We start from the raw sequence: 18,370 nt of genomic DNA, 5'->3' as shown, positions 1-18,370 counted from the left end.
CTTCGACAGTTTTTGAGTACACTCCTCCCACCTCTGATAACCAGGGCTCCCTAGTTGGTCGCTTGGGTAGATGAAGTGGGGCAAGGTCTGAGCATCTTTTGCGGGGTGCGGGCACAGGAATTTTCCGTGAGGGAAAGGCAAGCGGATGGGGATTTTCTTGTAAAATTGCACATCACGTCTGCCCGGAGATCAGACCTCTAGAAGGCTGTGTGGTGGTGGGGACGCGCAGGGGAAATCCTGCAGCGATTCAAGGCATGTCCGAGTCACGAAACAAAATAGGGAGAAGCGCAGAAGAGGCAGAGAGACGCCTGTGGCGCTGTGGGGACGAGCGCTGCTGGGCGAAGAAGAAAATCACTGGCAGACGGGCAAGACGGGCAGAACGACACATTTCCCAATCCAGCTCGTGAGGGAGGCCTTGGTCCTATTACCAGAACCCCCTTCCCTCACTTTGACCACTTAGGAGTGAGTCGGGAGGGGAGTGGGGCAGAGGCAGTCGCCCACTCCCTGGATCCCCTTCCAACCTGTAAGGGGTAGAGTGGCGAAAAAAATGCCCGAACTTAGCATCCGCTAGTTCAAGGAAGGAGTGGGGACAGGCAGGTTCCAGCATAAGAAAGGAGTCGAGAAGCAGCCGAAGGCATCCGGACTTTTTTAGCACCCCCGCAGGCTGCGGTAGGAGCACTCCGCTCACCTCAGCACCCACGGGGCAAAATGGGTCGGGCAGGGGCTGCTAAGAGCCGGTTTACAGGCGACAGTGTCCAAACCCCCACTCCCTCCGCGTTCACAAAACGGGCTCAGGGACCCCTATCAGGACCTCGGAATTTTAACGCCTTGAAAACTAACCGCCCGGGGAGGTCGAGCCCCTCGGGCGGCGAAGCGGAGACAGAGGCGAGAGCGCTCCTGTTTCGTCGGCCGCCCGCGAAGTCCTGCGGCCGCCGGTGGCCACGGGCAGCGCCGGGGGCAGCGGCGACACTTGGCGTTGTGGGGAGCTGACGGCGGCGGCCGCAGAGAAAGCGAGTTTCTGCTCCTTTAAAGGGCGCTGTGCAGCGCTCCCGAAGGGAGGCGGGTCTCCCTCCTTCCTCCCTTCCCTCCATCCCTCCCTTCTTCCCTCCTTCTCTCTCTCCCTCCTCCTCTCTCTCTCTCCTCCCTCCCTCGCTCGGGCGCCGCTTGCCGTCGCCGTCAGTGGTGCCCGGACACCGGCTGCACAGCAGCCCGGGCTGTCCTCGGCGTCCTGCCACCGCCCTTCCTCCCCTGCCTCCGCCTTCCTCTCCCTCCCCGATTCCCCTCCCGCAGCTCAAGGTAGGAGGATGTCCCGGGGTCTCCGGCTGTCCACCACGGCCGGAGGGGTTGCATGCAAGTGAGGGGCTGCGGGAGGGGGAGGGAGGCGGAGGGGATGCACCGTGGCCGCGTCGTGCCGAGAGCTGCACGATGGCTCTTGGCCAGGTGTCTCAGGGCAAAGGCGAGCGCTGAGCTGGAATACCCAAGCGCTGCTCCCGCCCGGCTCTGTCCCTCACTGTGGGGAAGGCAAACCTGTCGTCTTCCTCTCTTCCTCCCACCGCTGTTCCACACCGTCAGAGCTACCAATGTTCCCATGCTGGAAGTGGAGGTGTGGGAAGGGGGGCGAGAGGCCAGGGCAGCGCAGCCCCGCGATGCACACCGCCTAGTGCCCGCGGCAGCCCGGAATTCCCTCCCACAGTCGGAGCGCTGCTCCCGAGACGGGCTCAGGGAGGCCGAGCCGGTAGCTACCGAGCCGGTAGCACTCCTCGGGGAGAGGAGGTGAGAAACGGGCTCTAACTTCGCTAGAGTTGTGAGTGGACAATAGTCTCTGCTTCCGTGAGGTCTCCTCCTGCCCCCACCGTACGACACAGCCAGTCCCCCTTTCAACTTGTTGGCAACCCTGTCATTTATTTCTGAACAAAATCAGCATTCTTTGGGTGAGCATCCATCGCTAACCTAGCCAGGGCGCTGACACTCTGTGGAAAGCAAGACATTCTTGCCTACGGAGTGGAGGCATGATTGCAAGAGCCGTGTGCGCACCGAGAGAAGGAATGAATACATTGTAATGAAAACCTCTCTTCACGTTTTCCTTGGAAACTTTTGGGGGAGTAGAGAAAGAAAAACATTAAACATCATAATTTTACTGCCAAAATCTTGTACAGCTTCCCCAACCCCGAAACAAGCTGAAGGGACCAAACGCTAATATGTAGACAATGTCATAAATATTTGTTCTTGCTCCTTAAAACTTGCTAGAAAGTGCATTTTTGTGATAATCAAAAGTGCCTGAACAAGTAAGTCTATTACATACTCAGTTCATTAATTAGAATACATGTCTTTCCACTAGCTAAAAATTAATTACTATCTTAAAATGTCACTAATCACTGGTGCAGCAGAAACTTGTTGTAAATTTGGACTGAGATAATAACAAACAGAGAAGGACCTATGGTTTTGTTACAGCTAGTGGGAGTGAAATGCCAGTGGGCCACAATGTGTTTTTAAAAGATAATATCAACATTAATTTGAATACTTTAGCAAGCATTTAAAAAGGGAGAACTGTGTTACTGCTTTGTCAGCAAAGCTGCAATTCTTGTTTCTAGAGGTCTGAAGATGCTGGTTAGGTGTTGCAGGAAACTGTGGCTCTCCTCACACCAGATTGCAGGAGGACTGTGGTGGCATGTGAACCTGAAGCATTTACAAGGACTTGCCAAAAAATGTTCAAGAAACATATAGGGGACCGTATGTTATACATATACTAAATTTATATCGATTGTTGTTGGGAGGGGTCAAAATAGTAGATTAAGTGACATAAAAACCTCATTATCGGTTCTTAGAGACACAGCTATGGCCTGAAAATAAAAGCCCATTCCTTTTCAAAGTAATATGATAGAACTATACATCCCAGTAGGTGGCAGCTAGCTGAAACTGGTTAACTTTTATAGTGATAACAGCACATAAAAATAAGATCTGATGAGAAAAGCGCCTGATATAATAAGGTAATCAGAATCACATATCTCCCCTTTCCAAATGAAACATTATGTACATAATATACACCATTTGTACTTGACACACAGCTAAAAGTATAGCAGATTTTATTAACCAGAAAAGATGTAAAGGCCTCAGATTTTCTATTCTTCTTTCCCTGCCTATAGCTGGATTACTGTTTTTCATATCAGCTGCACTTGAACATTGTCCTTGTGTATTAAAGATGTCCTTGTGTATTATAGATGTGTTACCAGCATGTATAAGATAGATGACCAAACAAATCAAAACATATATCCAAGGAATTGTAGATTTCCCTGTTGCTGATCACTGAAGTGTACAGGGCAGTTTCATATAGACTTTAATATGAAAAGAGCTGTGTAACAGTGGTGACGAGCTCCCAAAACACAAGACCAGCTTATCTGTGACATTTTATTAGGGATTTGCAGCCTTTGAACTGTACATATCACTGAGGAAGAAATATGAAAGGCACTAAGAACCTTCACCTGTTTTAATATTGAAATCATTCTGGAGGGTGCACAAAGGTATCTTTTTAAAGGGTTCCCTTCCTTTTCCATTTCCCGAAGAAGAAGTGAAGTTAAACTCCAATTAACAGAAACGGAGTTTAGGGTGGTGAAGATTGAGGCTTGAGTTAATTAGATAGTCTATAAGTGATCTTCAGTCACCAAATATAGTGAGTTCTAAACATCTGATGTCTCCCAAGATTTACTTTTTGTATATAAGGAACTGATATTCTTGAGGAAATATTTCTGGGTTAATTACGACTTTTCCTCAAGGTGGTAGCTAGGGTTTGAAAGAAAGGGGAAAGGATGTTCACACATTAGGTGATGTGTGATAGCAGATAAGGAAAGCGTTACTCCTTCTGAAGCCATAAAATGCCACAAAATAGCTGGCTAGCTAACATAATCGAGGATATAATATATGTCTTTAAAGAAGCCGATAACAGGTTTTAATTTTCTTTCCATACCGTGAAATGACCGGAAAGGATGACAGAAAAGGCGTGTTGACACCTGGAGCAGGGGCGGCGGAGACCGGGAGTGCTCTCCGCGGTGCTGAAGGGGCCATCGGGGCCGCGCCGGGCGCTGTCCGCGGTGCTGAGGCCGCAGCCGGCAGCGGGGGATGCTGGTGCGGGGGGGAAGGAAACCCGGTGTGAGCCTCAGGCGTGAGACCAGGGGCTGCAGCGTGGGCTGCTGAGTGTTTAGTAGTAACAGGAATTAACCACAGGTTGTTTTATGATTCAAATTCTAAACACCTCAGTGAGTTAGGAGCTCTGCTGTGCTGAGATTACAGGTAGCTGTATTTTTTTTTTTGAGACCTTAGAAAATCAGACTGATAACAGCAGTCACTTTTCCCAAAGTTTATCTCTTGTTTAATGGACTGAAGTTGACCGTGAATATTATATTTTCAAAACTGCTTATACCAAAACTAAATGAAATAAATAAGCAAAAATTCGGTTAGGCAGCAAGCTGCATCTGAGCATTCACAATTGAAAATATACCTAAAGATGTCTAATGTCCTTTATTTCAGCGACACCAGGGAGGGAGGCAAAGAACTTTCATAGTATTCACGTGGGTCGGTTTTATTTTTCCTTCGACTAAGATAAAATATAAACGAGTAGAAGAGAATAAATGAAATAGAAAACAGAAGAAAAAACATATCTCTGCGTTTTAACTGGGAGATATTCTAAGTGTGAACTGAAGGAGTCGCTAGATATCCTTGCTTTTAACACCAGGTGTTCTTTTTAAAGTGCTCCAGTAGTCAAATCGTGTGATTGAATTCCCTGCTAGACTGCAGAACTAGCCATTCATGATAGTTATTTTTGACACTGCAGTTATGCCTCCATCTTAAGGAAAAAAAAAAAATCAATGATGTTTAATAATCCCCTCGCGGAACGTACATTTCTTTTCATCAGCGTTTTACAGTGTTTCAACTAAAAGTGTGCAGAGGAAATCAGTAATGCAAGATAATAAAAAGTTACTGTGAATTGCTAACAGTTTTAAGGATGCAGAGGACCAACACTACAGGTTATAATCCAAATGCTGCTGTTACTTATTTACACGTCTACAACACATGGATGTTATTTAAGAACAAACTGTAACTCACCTCTGCCATGCACTGCTTCTGATAGATTCCTCAGAGTGCTCTCATTAGCTTGGTATCACCGGTATTTATTTCTGTAAAGTTAGGTTTATTCTGTGTTCATCTGTATGTACCTGTGGGGGAAGTCTCACAGTGATATTTTCTTTAGTAATAAAAGGCAGGGAGGGAGATAAAGGAGACAAAAGACGTCTGTAGGCAGAATGTAGAATAAAATGCATTCATTTTCCTGGTGGGAAATACAGAAATTATCTTTTAGTGTTTGTAATAAAGCTTGAGTAGGTTCAGCAAGAGCTTCACTTAGATTGCAAAACCTGACAGTCTCAATTCAATGTAATTCAATGGATTCAGGCACACAACTAATTGTATTTCCAAGGAAAATCTGAAGTAGTCCACAAAATAAGTTTATCTTCTTTGGAACACCTGGCCAAAAGACAAAGTCTGTGACTGCATTTGAAGATATAAACTCAGTATCCCATTATCAAACTGGAAAGTGTTATTGTTCTCACTGAGGACTGCAAATGACAAACTACGTAGATCTCTCAGTACAGGGAGGAACAGCAACATTTCCATAATAGTAGAGTGAAAGGAAAGCAGAGTGCAAATAAGAGAGTGGCAGAATAAAGTGAAAATCATAAACTAGTAAATCCCTAAGTTACTGTCTGTTAAGCAACATTGCAATTCCACTAAGTTTAGCGAAACAGGTCTTTGCATTCAACAAGGTTGTTCTAGTACTGCCGATTTCTGTTTACCTTGCAAAATCAGGCTGGTGCTCTGTAATCATTGTGTCTGGAGCAAGTTCCTAAGGACGATCAGTATACAAGCCATTGCATTTATCCTACTTCATACATTAACATGAGTAACAGTTAGTGAATGTAAATATCATGATTTTTTTTTAAGCCTGAATGTTACTCTGATAACCTGCATGACTTTGTTGTCAGCCTTCTCTTTCACAACTCTGAAGATAAGTGATTTCGAGCCAGGCAGTCAGCTATTAAAATGCATGAATTGATTTTTACACAAATGATTCCCTTCTCCTCTGTAGCACACCCCCCACACCTTATAGATATTGTTCAGAACAACTGAAATACTAATAACAATTAGAAGCATGTAAATAAAACCGAGCTGTTTTTTTCCTTTAACAACGCCAGGCGATCAGATCGGTTGCATAATAGAAATTGGGAAGGCTGTCTGGCAGGCAGCCTTAAGCAGAGAAGAGCTATCTCAATTTCTCTCACTTAATCTTGGCTTCGCGTCAGAAGCTGTGCAGCAGTGCAGTAGAATGGGAGCACGGCAAAAGCTTCGCCAGTGAAACGGCTGGTGCTCGCTATGTGGCGATGCCTCAGCGATTTCTCGAGCTGGATTACCTATTGATTTTCCTCCTTTCTTGCCTCCCAGGTTTACTCGGCTGGACATTGTGTGTGTTTGGATTTCTCAAGGATTCTCCCCCGACTAACATGGATGTCCCACCATTCCTTGCAGTTGAAGGTTGCTCCTTGGCGCAGTGAATGAAGAACATGCAGGGATTGCTAATGGGTTTGGGAAGCGTAGACTCTCTCCTCTCTCTGTGACCATGCCGTGATCGTGTCTGAGGGCCATCAGTTTACGTATCCTCATTCTCACCCTACCGGGAAACCTGACGGCTTAGAAGGGGGAAGTAAGGCAGCGCGTGTGTGCATAGAAACATCATGAAGATTATTTCCCCTATTGTAACTAATTCAGTCTTCAGATGCACCGTTAGATTCCTTCTTTGCTTACTGTGGATTGGATATTCTCAAGGAACCACACATGTATTAAGATTTGGTAAGATTTCTCGACACTTTTTTCATTACTCATTTAAGCCTGAATGTGATTTACGTAGGATTGACTCAGAAGGGGATGCTGGGGGAGAGCTGGGACGTGCTAACGGAGTCAGGCACAGAAGTCCCTCTCTATTTTGCATCCGGAGGGAAGAATTGCTGTGTGTTTTTTTTCTGTCGCTGCAACTCATTGTAGCCCTAGTAACGGCATGATGATGATGATAATTATAATAACAATACAAAAATGACTGGCAAACGCGGTTGCCTAAGGCTCTGCGCAGCTTGCATGGCTTCCTCGTAATTGTTTCCATTGTTTTCCTTTATTGTTTCCACAGTAGGGGAAAGCGTGGCTAATACGATGCTTTGATGTACTTGATCAGTTAAAAACCTGTCAACTAGTTAAGTTTCGGTCGCCCGTCTCTGATCCCCCCCCCCCGAGCCGATTCCGTGCGGGCGCAAGGCTGTGAATTGAGACCTTAGGGCTGATTTCCCTTGAAGCGTCTGTCTACTTGCTTGACACTTGAGTGGCGTTTAGGGTTAGAGAAGAGAAGATTTATGTCTTGAGCAGTGGTCGTGAAAGAGCTTTTGCGGTACCTTTCAAAAACACAGCATTTCTATGCGAGAAAAGTTGCATGATTTCCCCTCTCTCGGGGGGGGGGGAGGGGGCAAGTAGATCAGAATGAAATTTCAAGGAGAGTAGAGTGGGTTTACAATTTAAAGACTATCCCAACTGGACCGTGGTACTAACCATAAGAGGTCTGCCTGTGCGTGCGCGCGTGTGTACGTGTGTATAAGCAAGCAAGAGAGGGAGAAATTCCAACCACTGCATCCCCTACAGAAGTTTTGCAGTGAGGAAGGACAGGACGGAAAGTTACCTGCAGGTCCGAGGGGGGCTGTGCGGCCAGGGAAAGTCATCCGGCGCTAGTCCGGGGTGAGCCACGACAGGAGCCCCGTATCAGCGTCCTTCTAGTCGCCTGGGCACTGCAGGAGAGCCAGGGCGGGGAGGGTGGCGGAGGGAACAGACCGAAAGTTGCTTCCCTAGAGAAGCGGCATCCTCTGTGACTGTCGACAGCATGGCTGGAGGGAGGAAGTGAGTCTCTCCCTCAGTCGCGCTGGTCATGATAAACTGTTGTAACCGCTACATTCATTTCTGTGGGACACTGAAAGCTCTTGCCTTTGCCTGCGAGTAGTGACTTGGTTTGTGTCTATTTTACATAGATCTTATTTAAATCCGCACCCCCGCACACACTTTTATATGGAGGGGAAGGTGAGTAATGATTAAAAAGTAACCAGGCTGTTATCCATCCCGTGTGCTGAATTCCTAGCAGCACTTTTTTTCTACTTCCATCTGGTCTAAAGGTGGTGCTTAAGTTACGTTGCTCTTAGCAACCGTCTTCAGGAATGCTTGTTTCTTTAGACATGGCTAAACAGGTCCATATATCATTGTGGGGTCTATTTTGCAATCAGTCTGATACATAACTATGGCCGTGAATAGAGTGCTAGGACTGCCTGCAGTCTGGTACTGTCCGACCGTCTGTCCTTCCACGAACCGGGATTCCTAACGGGCCCCGAGGGTTAGTCTCTAGGAGTCTGAGTTACATTCAGGGATAGCTGCATAAATAGACATCTTCTCGGCCACAGCACTAGCAAGCGTGTGTGTGTGGACTTTCCTTCTTTAGAATGGCATTTCCCCTGAATTTCCAGTCCAGTGTACCCGTAGAGACAGCCCTGGAGAGGAGAGGTTTGGCAATGGTTAGAATAATAAATAATTCCGAGGCTGAAAGGTAATACAGCGGGACTCTGGCATCCAGTGACATCGTGGTGCATGTACCAGGTTAGCTACTCTGGTCACACAGCTGGCCAACGAGTTGTGCTCACTCCAGTGTTTGTAGCAGCGGAGTAGCAGAATTCCGCATGATGCTTTTTTTTGTCTTTCAAAAGAATTGTCTCCAACCCATCACTGAGCCTTAGAAGTAGAAAGGGAGCAGTTGGTTAGTTTGTTTTATTATGGAGAATGTTAAATGTGAGAGAGCACAAAGAAGATTTTTGCTCTGGTCATCCAGGCCTGTTGCACATCTATGTTTTAAGGAGTCTGGATTTAGCCTAGTCCAGGTGTGGAGTGACTCTGTGACCACGAGAGAACTCCTACTCCTTCCCCAAAGGCTGACATCTCTGTCACTGTGTAGGGCATGGTGGGGAGGACGGAAGGAATAGGGAGTGAGCTGTGAAAAAGCTTTCGTTATTTCTGAGGGGGAATGCCCCGCCTCCCCCCCTGGATTCCCGTGCTATCTGTCCCTTTGGGATGTCCTTGCGACCAGGAGGACGGGATGCCGTGGAGTCGTTCCCGAGAAGAAGCGAGAGCTGAGGAGATTCCCTCCAGAAGGCAGCTTGCCAGCCCCCGCTCTTCTTCCTCAACCAGCAGCACTATGGCAACAGGGGAGAGCTTGAAGCCTGCCAGAACTGCAGCCCCCTCATTCCTTCTGTGCAAATTAGCCACCATGGATTCGCATTGTCCTTCCCACGGCTCCTCTTATGTTGGGACTAGCCAGCATGTCCTTTCTCTCCCTCTTTCTCGCTCTCAAACTACCTTTTAGCAACCACACAGGGAAGTCGAACGGCCTGGGCTATCTGTCAAATGCGGGAGGTTATTTCTGCCTGCGTCTTAAGGAGGAAACACGGGGAGAGGCTTGTACGATGGCATTGTTCCCTCCCCAGCGACACTTGTTCAGACACCTGGACACCCGCCTGCTGCTGCTGCTGGAGTTAGGCAACGTGGTATTCGGGCATCACACCTGCTGCCCTTCCTAAATGACGCTTTGCTTCATGGGGCATGGGACCAAGCTCTCTCCCTCCTGTTTCTGAACAGTTTCCCATTAGCAAGCCCAGGTTAGGCTTGTGCATACGGTATTCGAGAGTGTCAAGTGGGAACAGTCTTAAACCATTGCTGCGGATAAAAGGACAGGTCCCATCTTGATGAGGAAGAAAACAGCAGCCTAGTATTTGTCTCTCCGCGGTGCTAAGTGTGATTGAAACCTTTTCCTTATCACTTGGCACCGAACAAAAGCCAAAATACCTGACCGCTGGCAGATCAGTTACGCTATCGGGGATCATGTTTCGTAGCTTTCTGATTCACTGCTCCTGTGTAAGCACAGACCCAGGGCAGCGGCTTCCAAGAAATGGTAGGGAACTCGGCGGATCCAGAGCCCAGCCGAGCCGCCCCTCTACCCACGGCCTCTGGCAGGTCAACCTGCCCTGGCCGGACTCAACCTCTCGCCCCCCTCCTTTTCCTAGGTCACCTCGATCTACCTTTATCTCCTGAAGGCATCCCAGCACCTTGTCTCCGAAATTCTGAATTAACAAGCCATTAAGAGCTATCAGTCGTCAGTAATCGCTCACCTCTCTTTTCAGAAACCCACTCCTTGTCTTGCCAAGGCAGTAAAATCCCGGGCTATTTAAACCCCCTCTTTTCCCACCTACTACTACATGTCAACTCTTTGAAGTCTGGAGTGCTCTAAAATGCCCTCATTTATTTAAACTGCCTGTTTCCGACCTTGTCTCTAGTCCTGTGATCAATTCGTCTCCTACAGCAAAGGTGTGAAGGGGGACCTGTGACTGGAAGGTGAAAGCCGTTTCCCCATTGCATTTTCCCTCGGGTAACTCATTATTCGTGAGTGTGGTGAAAGACTAAAGACCTCCATTGCAGGGGGCTCAATAGCCTGATAAGTGATAACCCATTTTGTGTGATGTTTTATTTTCTTCAACACATTCAAGAAGGGTAAAGACAAGTAGGGGCCTATACCTGTAGTTTTGACTTTTTGTTGCTTTGGAGTTGCCTGACTTCAAGCAGATGAGAAAGGGAGCTGAATGCTTTGTGTTACAATAAACCATAAAGAAAGGGTGTATGTGTGCGCGTGTGCATGTGGCTTCTTGCAACTTAAAAGCAAAAGAAATTCAAGACAGAATGGAAAAAACTTTTCAAGGAACAAAGGGAGAGTTTTGAACTCTTACCAGAAGCATTTCCTGCTATTGATTACTTTTTTAAATTTTTTTTTTCTAAAATAAAACCCTACGCCAAAGTCTCACAAAGCCTAGCACTTTCCTGATGCCCTACATAAAACAAATAGCAAATCAAACCTTACATAATCACGTACTGTTTGGGACCTCTGAAAAAAACCCCTGATTTCTTAACTCCATTGTGGGAACCCCAAGAGGGGAATTACTAGATGCCTGAGTCTTCCTCTGTGAAGATTTAGCACGGGTCTAATCTGACATACTTAGTTGAGCTTCTTTGTCTCAAACAGATTATCTCCATGTAATTGTTTTTACGAGTTCGAGTGTGGCAAAATCACAGAAGAGGTTGGCTTATTGCATCCACTGCTTTTGCAGTTGCCAGTGGGTGTCAAACCACACATTTCTGGGATTCTGGAGACCATTTTCAAAATGTAGTATTTAAAATCAGGGAAGTCACGGCACAGCAGTGGGAGCTAGTTCTGTGCAGAAGTGCATGAGACAAGAGTTCAAGTGAAAAATACCTGCTGGGTGATCGAGTAGAGCTTTCTTAAAGGACTTGCAAATAACTCTCCTGGATGTGTATTCACTTTCCTTTGGATTTTGCATTGACATCCTTTTGGTGGAAGGAGGTAAGCTTTATGTCTGTATTTGAGAGAAATGAGAAAATTTACTTATCTGATTTAAGTGGGGAAGGCAGTCTGCCTTCAAATCGAGAGTGTAAAGAAAATCTGCAAGCCAAACACTTGAGGCAACCCTCGGGGGTCCGTGTCTTGGCAAGTCCAGCATTCAGAGCCAATGAAAAATTTACTGCCGAGGACAAGAAGCTTTCGATATCTATTAACATCCTCACAGAGAGGAGTTCAAATCAGTCTTATAAACAACAACAGAAATCTTTCAAAGAAGAGTAAGGTTAAGAGCCTCGGGAAAGCAGCAAGGAGGTGAGAAGCATTGTTATTGACTGGTCTAGATTAAACAGCACAGAGGAAGATTTCAATTTGATAACGTCACAACCCTTCCTGTTTTTCTTTGCTGCTTCTGCTGACAATTTTGTAAGGTAATTAAATTGGCTGATTGAAGTCACAGTGGTCATGGGGCGATAAAGACCGTTTGGATTTAATGGAATTTAGAAACAACGGTGCGCTGCACACAACTCTTACAGAACGAGAATTTTAATGACTCATTCATGGTGCTGACTACATAGAACGTCCTGGATGAGTTTAATTGAAAGGGCAAAGCAGATTAGCTGTATACAGTCTTTATTGCACTAGATAGGGGAATTAGAATTATCCTTTTAAAAGACTCATTATTACATTATCAAGATTTAATGTAGGTTAAGAAAGCTTTCATCCGTGTGGGCTTTCTGGAATATCCCCAGATCCTTTCACCCAGCGTTTGGAACACCAATAGCCTTATAAAATGATTTTCACACAATTGTGTGATAGCTTGGATGCTGAGAGTATAACATGCTTCTTACTGACTGGTACTTGTCTTTTGAAAAGATGCAAAGTTCAAGTAATACCTCCAATTTAAATGTGGTTTCTGAATGAAATGGTTTCTGCCACCAGAGATAAGAAACTAGAGAAAAAGAGATTTTTCTAAACTCAAATATTAGAGAGTTTTTTCATTTATTTATGTATTTATTTTATACTAGAGAAAATCCCCTAGATTTAAAAAAAAGCAAACCAAACATTTTGTAGTCATTGTAAATAAAGCAGGTCTTTGTCCCCTACTTAAAATATTTACCTTGCCTGTTTCTAAGTTTTAACCTTCATCCTCTTTAATCTCTTTCAGAGGAACAATTACTAGAAGGTCTGTCAGTAATGCAAAATAGAAACTAGAAGGTGCCTTATTTCCATAGTCCTCAATCTGCAAGGCAAATTAATTTTTCCCGAATAAACTTTTTATAATGTGATGCTGTAATGTACGTTGGAAGATTAGATTAAACAATATGATAACATAATGACATAATGTCATTATGCTGTCACATCTTAATTGGAATATGGAGAATCAAAGATCACTGTCATATTAATACTTATAATTTTGTGTGTGTCCTGTGCCATCCATGTTGTGTTCTTCCCTCTCTTCCCTGCCCCCTCCTCCTCATGAAGTCTTTTGATTCCTTTATTATATAGCAATAATTGTCTTAGGTACCTTCAGTTTAAATAGCCAAAGCTTTCAGTAATGCAAAGAGTACAGAACAAACATGTGATGATTGCTATTCCAATACTGGAGTTCAGTCAGCTTTGGATAAACTAGATGGTACAGTAATGTTGTGTAAAATACTAATCAAACTCAAAAATATATTCTAAACTTCTTTAAAAAGCAACTATTATGAATTAAAACACACCAATTTTTTTTCCTTTGGGCAAAAATCAGAAGTAAACTGTGTGTGGAGTGCTCATGACTGCTCTTTTTTATATTGCCTGCAAAGATACTCTTGCATCAAGATTTGCAAGTGACTTGGATTAACTGTGATTCAGATTTCCTTGAACATTATTCTTGTAATCCAAAATGCTATTGAAATGCAATAACTCATCTGTGTTTGGTAGGCTGCTTTGAAATGAAATACACATTTTTAGATAATATATTTTTTTGAAGTGTTTCCATTTCTAGGTGTTTCTGCCTGGGATTTAGAAAAATAGGTTGCCTGCTAGTACTGTGAGTGGAGTCTAGGGTAGGGGTAGTTAAAAGCATAGCTACACTGTAGTGCTTAGATTATAAAGTTTGTTCTTGGTTCACAATAAGCATTGGAAGGTAAATTTGTTTGTGGATCTCAGAGAATTTCATCTTTAGAGAAATGCACTAATCTGGAAGTCCTCATTTCTGTCTTAAAATTAAACTTCTAGTCTAAACCATGCCTTATGGCTCCTCTGCAGTATTTACAGAGTGAAAAAGGCAGAAGGATTAGACAAAGTTGACTTAGGCTGGATAATTCTTACGTGGCTAAAGTGAGACTAGATGAACCATGCCTCTCATGGATCAGCAATATGGAGGAAGTCAAAGTGGCTTGAGTAGGGTTTTTTGTTTTCTCCTCAGGTTTTAGTGTTTATTACCATACACTGAACTCATTTTCTCAGGTGGAAATTTAAAAGGGAAAGATTAATATATTAATGGCTCAACAGTTTCTTCTTAACATGAAAAACAAAAAATGCTGAAACAGAGACTGCTCACCCATTCTGCTAAAAACTTGCCAGCAAATGAGTGGCGCTTGTTTCCACAATATGTAATCAAAATTAGTCCTGTAAATAAGGACTTGTTTGTGAACACATATAGTTAACTGATTACTTATTCTACAGAAGTTTATTGAGTAAAGATTATCAAGCTTGCTTCAATAGGTGCAGATCTACTTCACTTTGGAAGAGCATTCCATCTTCACATTTAGCTCTTTCTGTATCTCCAGGAAAATATTTCAAATTAAGAGTCACATTTCTCTGAATGTAAAAATAACTATTACTTTAAAACAGTTGTTGTCATTAGGTAACTGATACTTAATTTAAAAACCACCATTGCATATACACAATTAGTAGGTAATAATCTGGCTAAATTTATTAAGGATTAGTTTATAACTCAACTTGCCATCCATTTGGGCTTTTGTCTTTCTCTAGGAGCTAAAGATATACCAGCTATTTTGATCAATTCAAGAGCTAAACATATATCAGTTATATCAATCAACTCACATTTATGATGTTATTTAAAAGTTGCACAATTAGGACATGATTTACCAAAGAGTCTGTAATTAAAATAATTACACTAGTAAGCCTGAAACGTTTACAAGAAAATCTGAGTCTCGTAGGTCATAATGGTAAAATTTGACTTTCAGTATTTTTAAGTATGCAAGCAAATATTTTCAGTCCTACCTCAACATTCCACATTACAAAGCTTTGACAAAACTAGTTATTTTACTTGGAAACCAATTAATTCTTCTATTCCTACCCATATTTTCAGAGTCAGTGCTCAATCATCAGTCAATGCCAACTACCTAGATTGTCAGAGATGTACAGTCCTTGATGGTTTAGTGCTAAGTTGATTTATGATAGTTTGTTTTTATTTTTATACCATAAATAATATGATACTTTGTAAAGTTTTATATGTATACATATATATATACTTATCTTATATGTAGCTATTCACAAGTACAATCAGGAAAAGGTTTTTCATAGAGAGAGTGGTTGGGGCATTGGAGCAGGATCCTTAGGGAAGTGGTCACAGCATCAGACCAGATAGAGTTCAAGAAGTGTTTGGACAATGCTCTCAGACACACGATATGATTCTTGGGGTGTCCTGTGCAGGGCCAGGAGTTGGGCTTGATGATCCTAATAGGTTCCTTCCAACTCAGCATAGTCTATGATTTTATAATTTATGGATCAAATACCGAAATAAGATAACTTGCAGTATACTTTAGGTCTGATTCTTCTCTACCTTTCTGTTGCTGTAAGTTGCAGGATGCTGCATAGAAAAAGACTGGCTTAGATCTCTTTAATGCTAAAACTAAGTAATGATGTTAAAGTCCACAGAAATGTGTCTGTTTATCCTAGCTATTTTAATTGTCTGTATGAATTGGTGAATGATTAGGTCCATAACGATGTTGAATACAGCGCTCTTCTAGTAAAACCATCTGTGCTGGTTAACATTAACTAAGGAGTTCATTCCAGAACCTGTCTTTCCTTGACACTTTTTTTTCCCAATTGTCTTGTAAATCACACCACAGTCTTTTTATGCCTAACTTTGTCATTCACTTATTGACCTTAATAATATTTATCCATCTATCCATAAACAAATTCAACATGATAGAAAATAATTTTGACTGATGGTTGTTTTTATCAAGTTGAAAAGGGTATACTCACCGGTTAATGCAGTTCAGTATTAGCAGTACAACTTGTTCCACTGATCAAACACTGCAGTTACAAAACAGTCAGAAACATTGTACTATGTAGAAGTGTATGTAAATAAGAGTAATGAACATGAAGATTACATATTCTGTAAGAAAAAAGAATTTTTTAAAGCAATAACTTCATTGTTAATTTGCAACATTTATCCTACAATGAAGGAAATCTTTAAAAGAAGTTCCGTGTTACTTATTCATTAAGGAATTGGATAAAAAGTTACATTAGGAAAATTAATAACACATGGAGTACTTTAAATCAGGGGAATTAACTTTCTTTTAAAATGATTCAACAGTGATTTTTGGTTTTTTATACAATAATGAAAATGTATATTCACTTTTTATGCATTTCAATAACTGAAAATTAAAAAAAATCATACAAACCTTTAATAAATTATTAGCATGCATTTGTATATTATACTTACATTCATTATTCTTGCTTCATATCGTACCACCAGTGACTGCTCATCGTCATTTTGAGGGCAAGTCTAGAATTCTTTCTTTTAAAACAATATGTCAAGTACTGAGGGAGTATCTCTTGCTAATTTTGAAAAACTGTGCTTTTGAATCAGTCCCTTTTCAAAGCTAACAGTTTTTTGGTGTTTTCCTTCATACCTTGAGGAACTGATCTATTTTAGACAATGAACTACTTGGACGTGCTCCCAGATATCCCTGACAACGCTATTCTCTTTGGTTTTTTGAAAGAAAAAAAAAAGAGGTTGATTGGCAGGATGTAAGTGGTTTGAGAAAAATAATGCAGAGGAGTTCAAGGTCATCACTGTTGAAAAAATAACAGAAAGGAATTGAAAGGCATCAATGAAATAAGCACTGTTTACATACAAAGACCATTTACGACTGTGCGACTAGTAAGATTTTTGTTTCTGTCCAGTTAATATCAAAAGTAAAGATAACATTTGACAAAATGATCCAATAATACCAAAAGAAAACATAGCTTTATTTTTTTAAGCTAAGAATTTGCTTAGTTAAATCCCTTTGCTTGTTACTGAATATTGAGTATGATGTTTACATAAAGAGCAGAAACATAGTTAAATAATCTGTTCATGCCTAGATTTGATCTTAGCCTTGGAGAAAACATGCAAGGGGTCAGTTCAGGAGAAGTGCTGTGCATGCCTCATCTGTAAGTAACTGAGGAAAGAAAATGGAACTATGTCAAAGATACATGTGACTTCCTTTCAGTAGTGCTATATGTATTTGTTAGAATGTCCTTGAGAAGGAAAGACTATAAAATATGAGTGTTATTAAGGCTTATCTCTTCAGATCTCAGCAGACTCTATCATTCTCGACATTCAATATGCCTGAAGAGACTTACTGTGTGACTGTGATATGGCTAAGAAAAATGTGTTCAAAAATGCATTAAATCAGATTTCCTAATGTCGTTTCAAACCTGCCTAAAAAATGAAAAATCACATTTAAAGACCAAATCAACATTAGCCAGTCATAACATCTTCAGTGTTGCCCATAGGTGACCTTTTGTGTCTAGACATTGGAGATTTCAAATTGAGCTGTACCTTTGCATTATTCTATGATCGTCAATGTTCATTAAGCATTACATTTTTGGGAATTTAAGGTAAGACTATACCATGTTCTTACATAAAGAGTGTGGGTTGCTTTCCGCAGCACTTTTTGCTTTTTTCATTCATGGAAAGATACTTGAGTTGGATAAAGCTGTTGTATTTATCTGTCTTGTGGGCGCAGGAGCTCTGTTCACATTGATTTCCTCTCCTGACTGTAATCTTACAGTTTGTAAAAAATTTGCAACATGTGTTTTTGGAAGCTTTCCCCTCCACCCCTACCCCACCCCTGTTCCTTCAATTTTCCACAGACCAATGGTGTCCTACTAATTAGAACGCGTCTGATGGTTATAGGGATAGAAAACCAAAAGCTCTCTGTCACCTATTCCACTCTGTTTATATACTCAAAAAAGTAAACAGCAATATTTTCACTAATCCGTATTAACAATAAATTATCGGACTTTTGATGATAAGCCCCTTTTACTTATTTTTTTGACAATCATTTGAGTGTCAAAGGTGTTCTTTTTGACTTGAACAAAGGAATAGTCAGCAACAGTTTCACAAGTAAGCTCTGTGTGAATGTGTACATATACACATATTTTTATGCTGTGGTGACCCAAATGCAGAAAAAAAAAGTGAGAGTGTGTTGCCTTTGCTGGAGTTGTTGTTAACGTAAACCAGGAGAAATGCCTGAGGGTGCATCAGGGGTCTTTGATGGAAGGACTCATAAGGATTATCCATCTGCTTCCTGACAAGTAGTGTGAGCCTGGGATAGCAAAGAGCTGTGAAGGTGGTAGAATCTCTTCTCATAGGGTGTGATCTTCACGAATATTTTCGAAGTGGTCCCGAAAACAAACAAAAAAAAATTCAAGCAAGAAGCCATGAAATTTAACAAAAGCCCACACAAAGTCAAGCATATTTATGACAGAAAAAGAAAAAGGAACACTTTATAATTTTGTGCTCTAGGAAAGATAAACTAAATTCTGTGAATGAAACTATGGATATATATGTGCTCCTATGCATACAACACCCCCTTCCAACTACTAAAAATGTAG

General features: G+C 42.2%; 1 protein-coding gene across 5 annotated transcripts in view; it reads left to right on the top strand.

Annotated features, from left to right (window-relative positions):
• The first annotated feature begins 1,158 nt into the window (after positions 1-1,158).
• Positions 1,159-18,370, top strand: part of GRIK2 (glutamate ionotropic receptor kainate type subunit 2) — a 366,025-nt gene continuing 348,813 nt past the window's right edge. For 4 of the 5 annotated variants that reach the window (XM_032682341.1, XM_032682343.1, XM_032682339.1 and 1 more), the window contains exons 1-2: positions 1,159-1,296; positions 6,490-6,894. In XM_032682341.1, coding sequence (XP_032538232.1) covers positions 6,780-6,894 — 115 coding nt within the window. In that variant the 5' untranslated portion in view covers positions 1,159-1,296; positions 6,490-6,779. Of the gene's footprint in view, positions 1,297-6,182; positions 6,895-18,370 lie in introns of those variants that run through there. The other variant, XM_032682340.1, reaches the window with a different exon arrangement.

This window comes from Chiroxiphia lanceolata, chromosome 3 (genome assembly GCF_009829145.1).
Source record: "Chiroxiphia lanceolata isolate bChiLan1 chromosome 3, bChiLan1.pri, whole genome shotgun sequence".
Classification (NCBI taxonomy): Eukaryota; Metazoa; Chordata; class Aves; order Passeriformes; family Pipridae; genus Chiroxiphia; species Chiroxiphia lanceolata.
The sequence above is the reverse complement of the archived record's forward strand: the minus strand, read 5'-3'. Positions and strand labels throughout refer to the sequence as shown.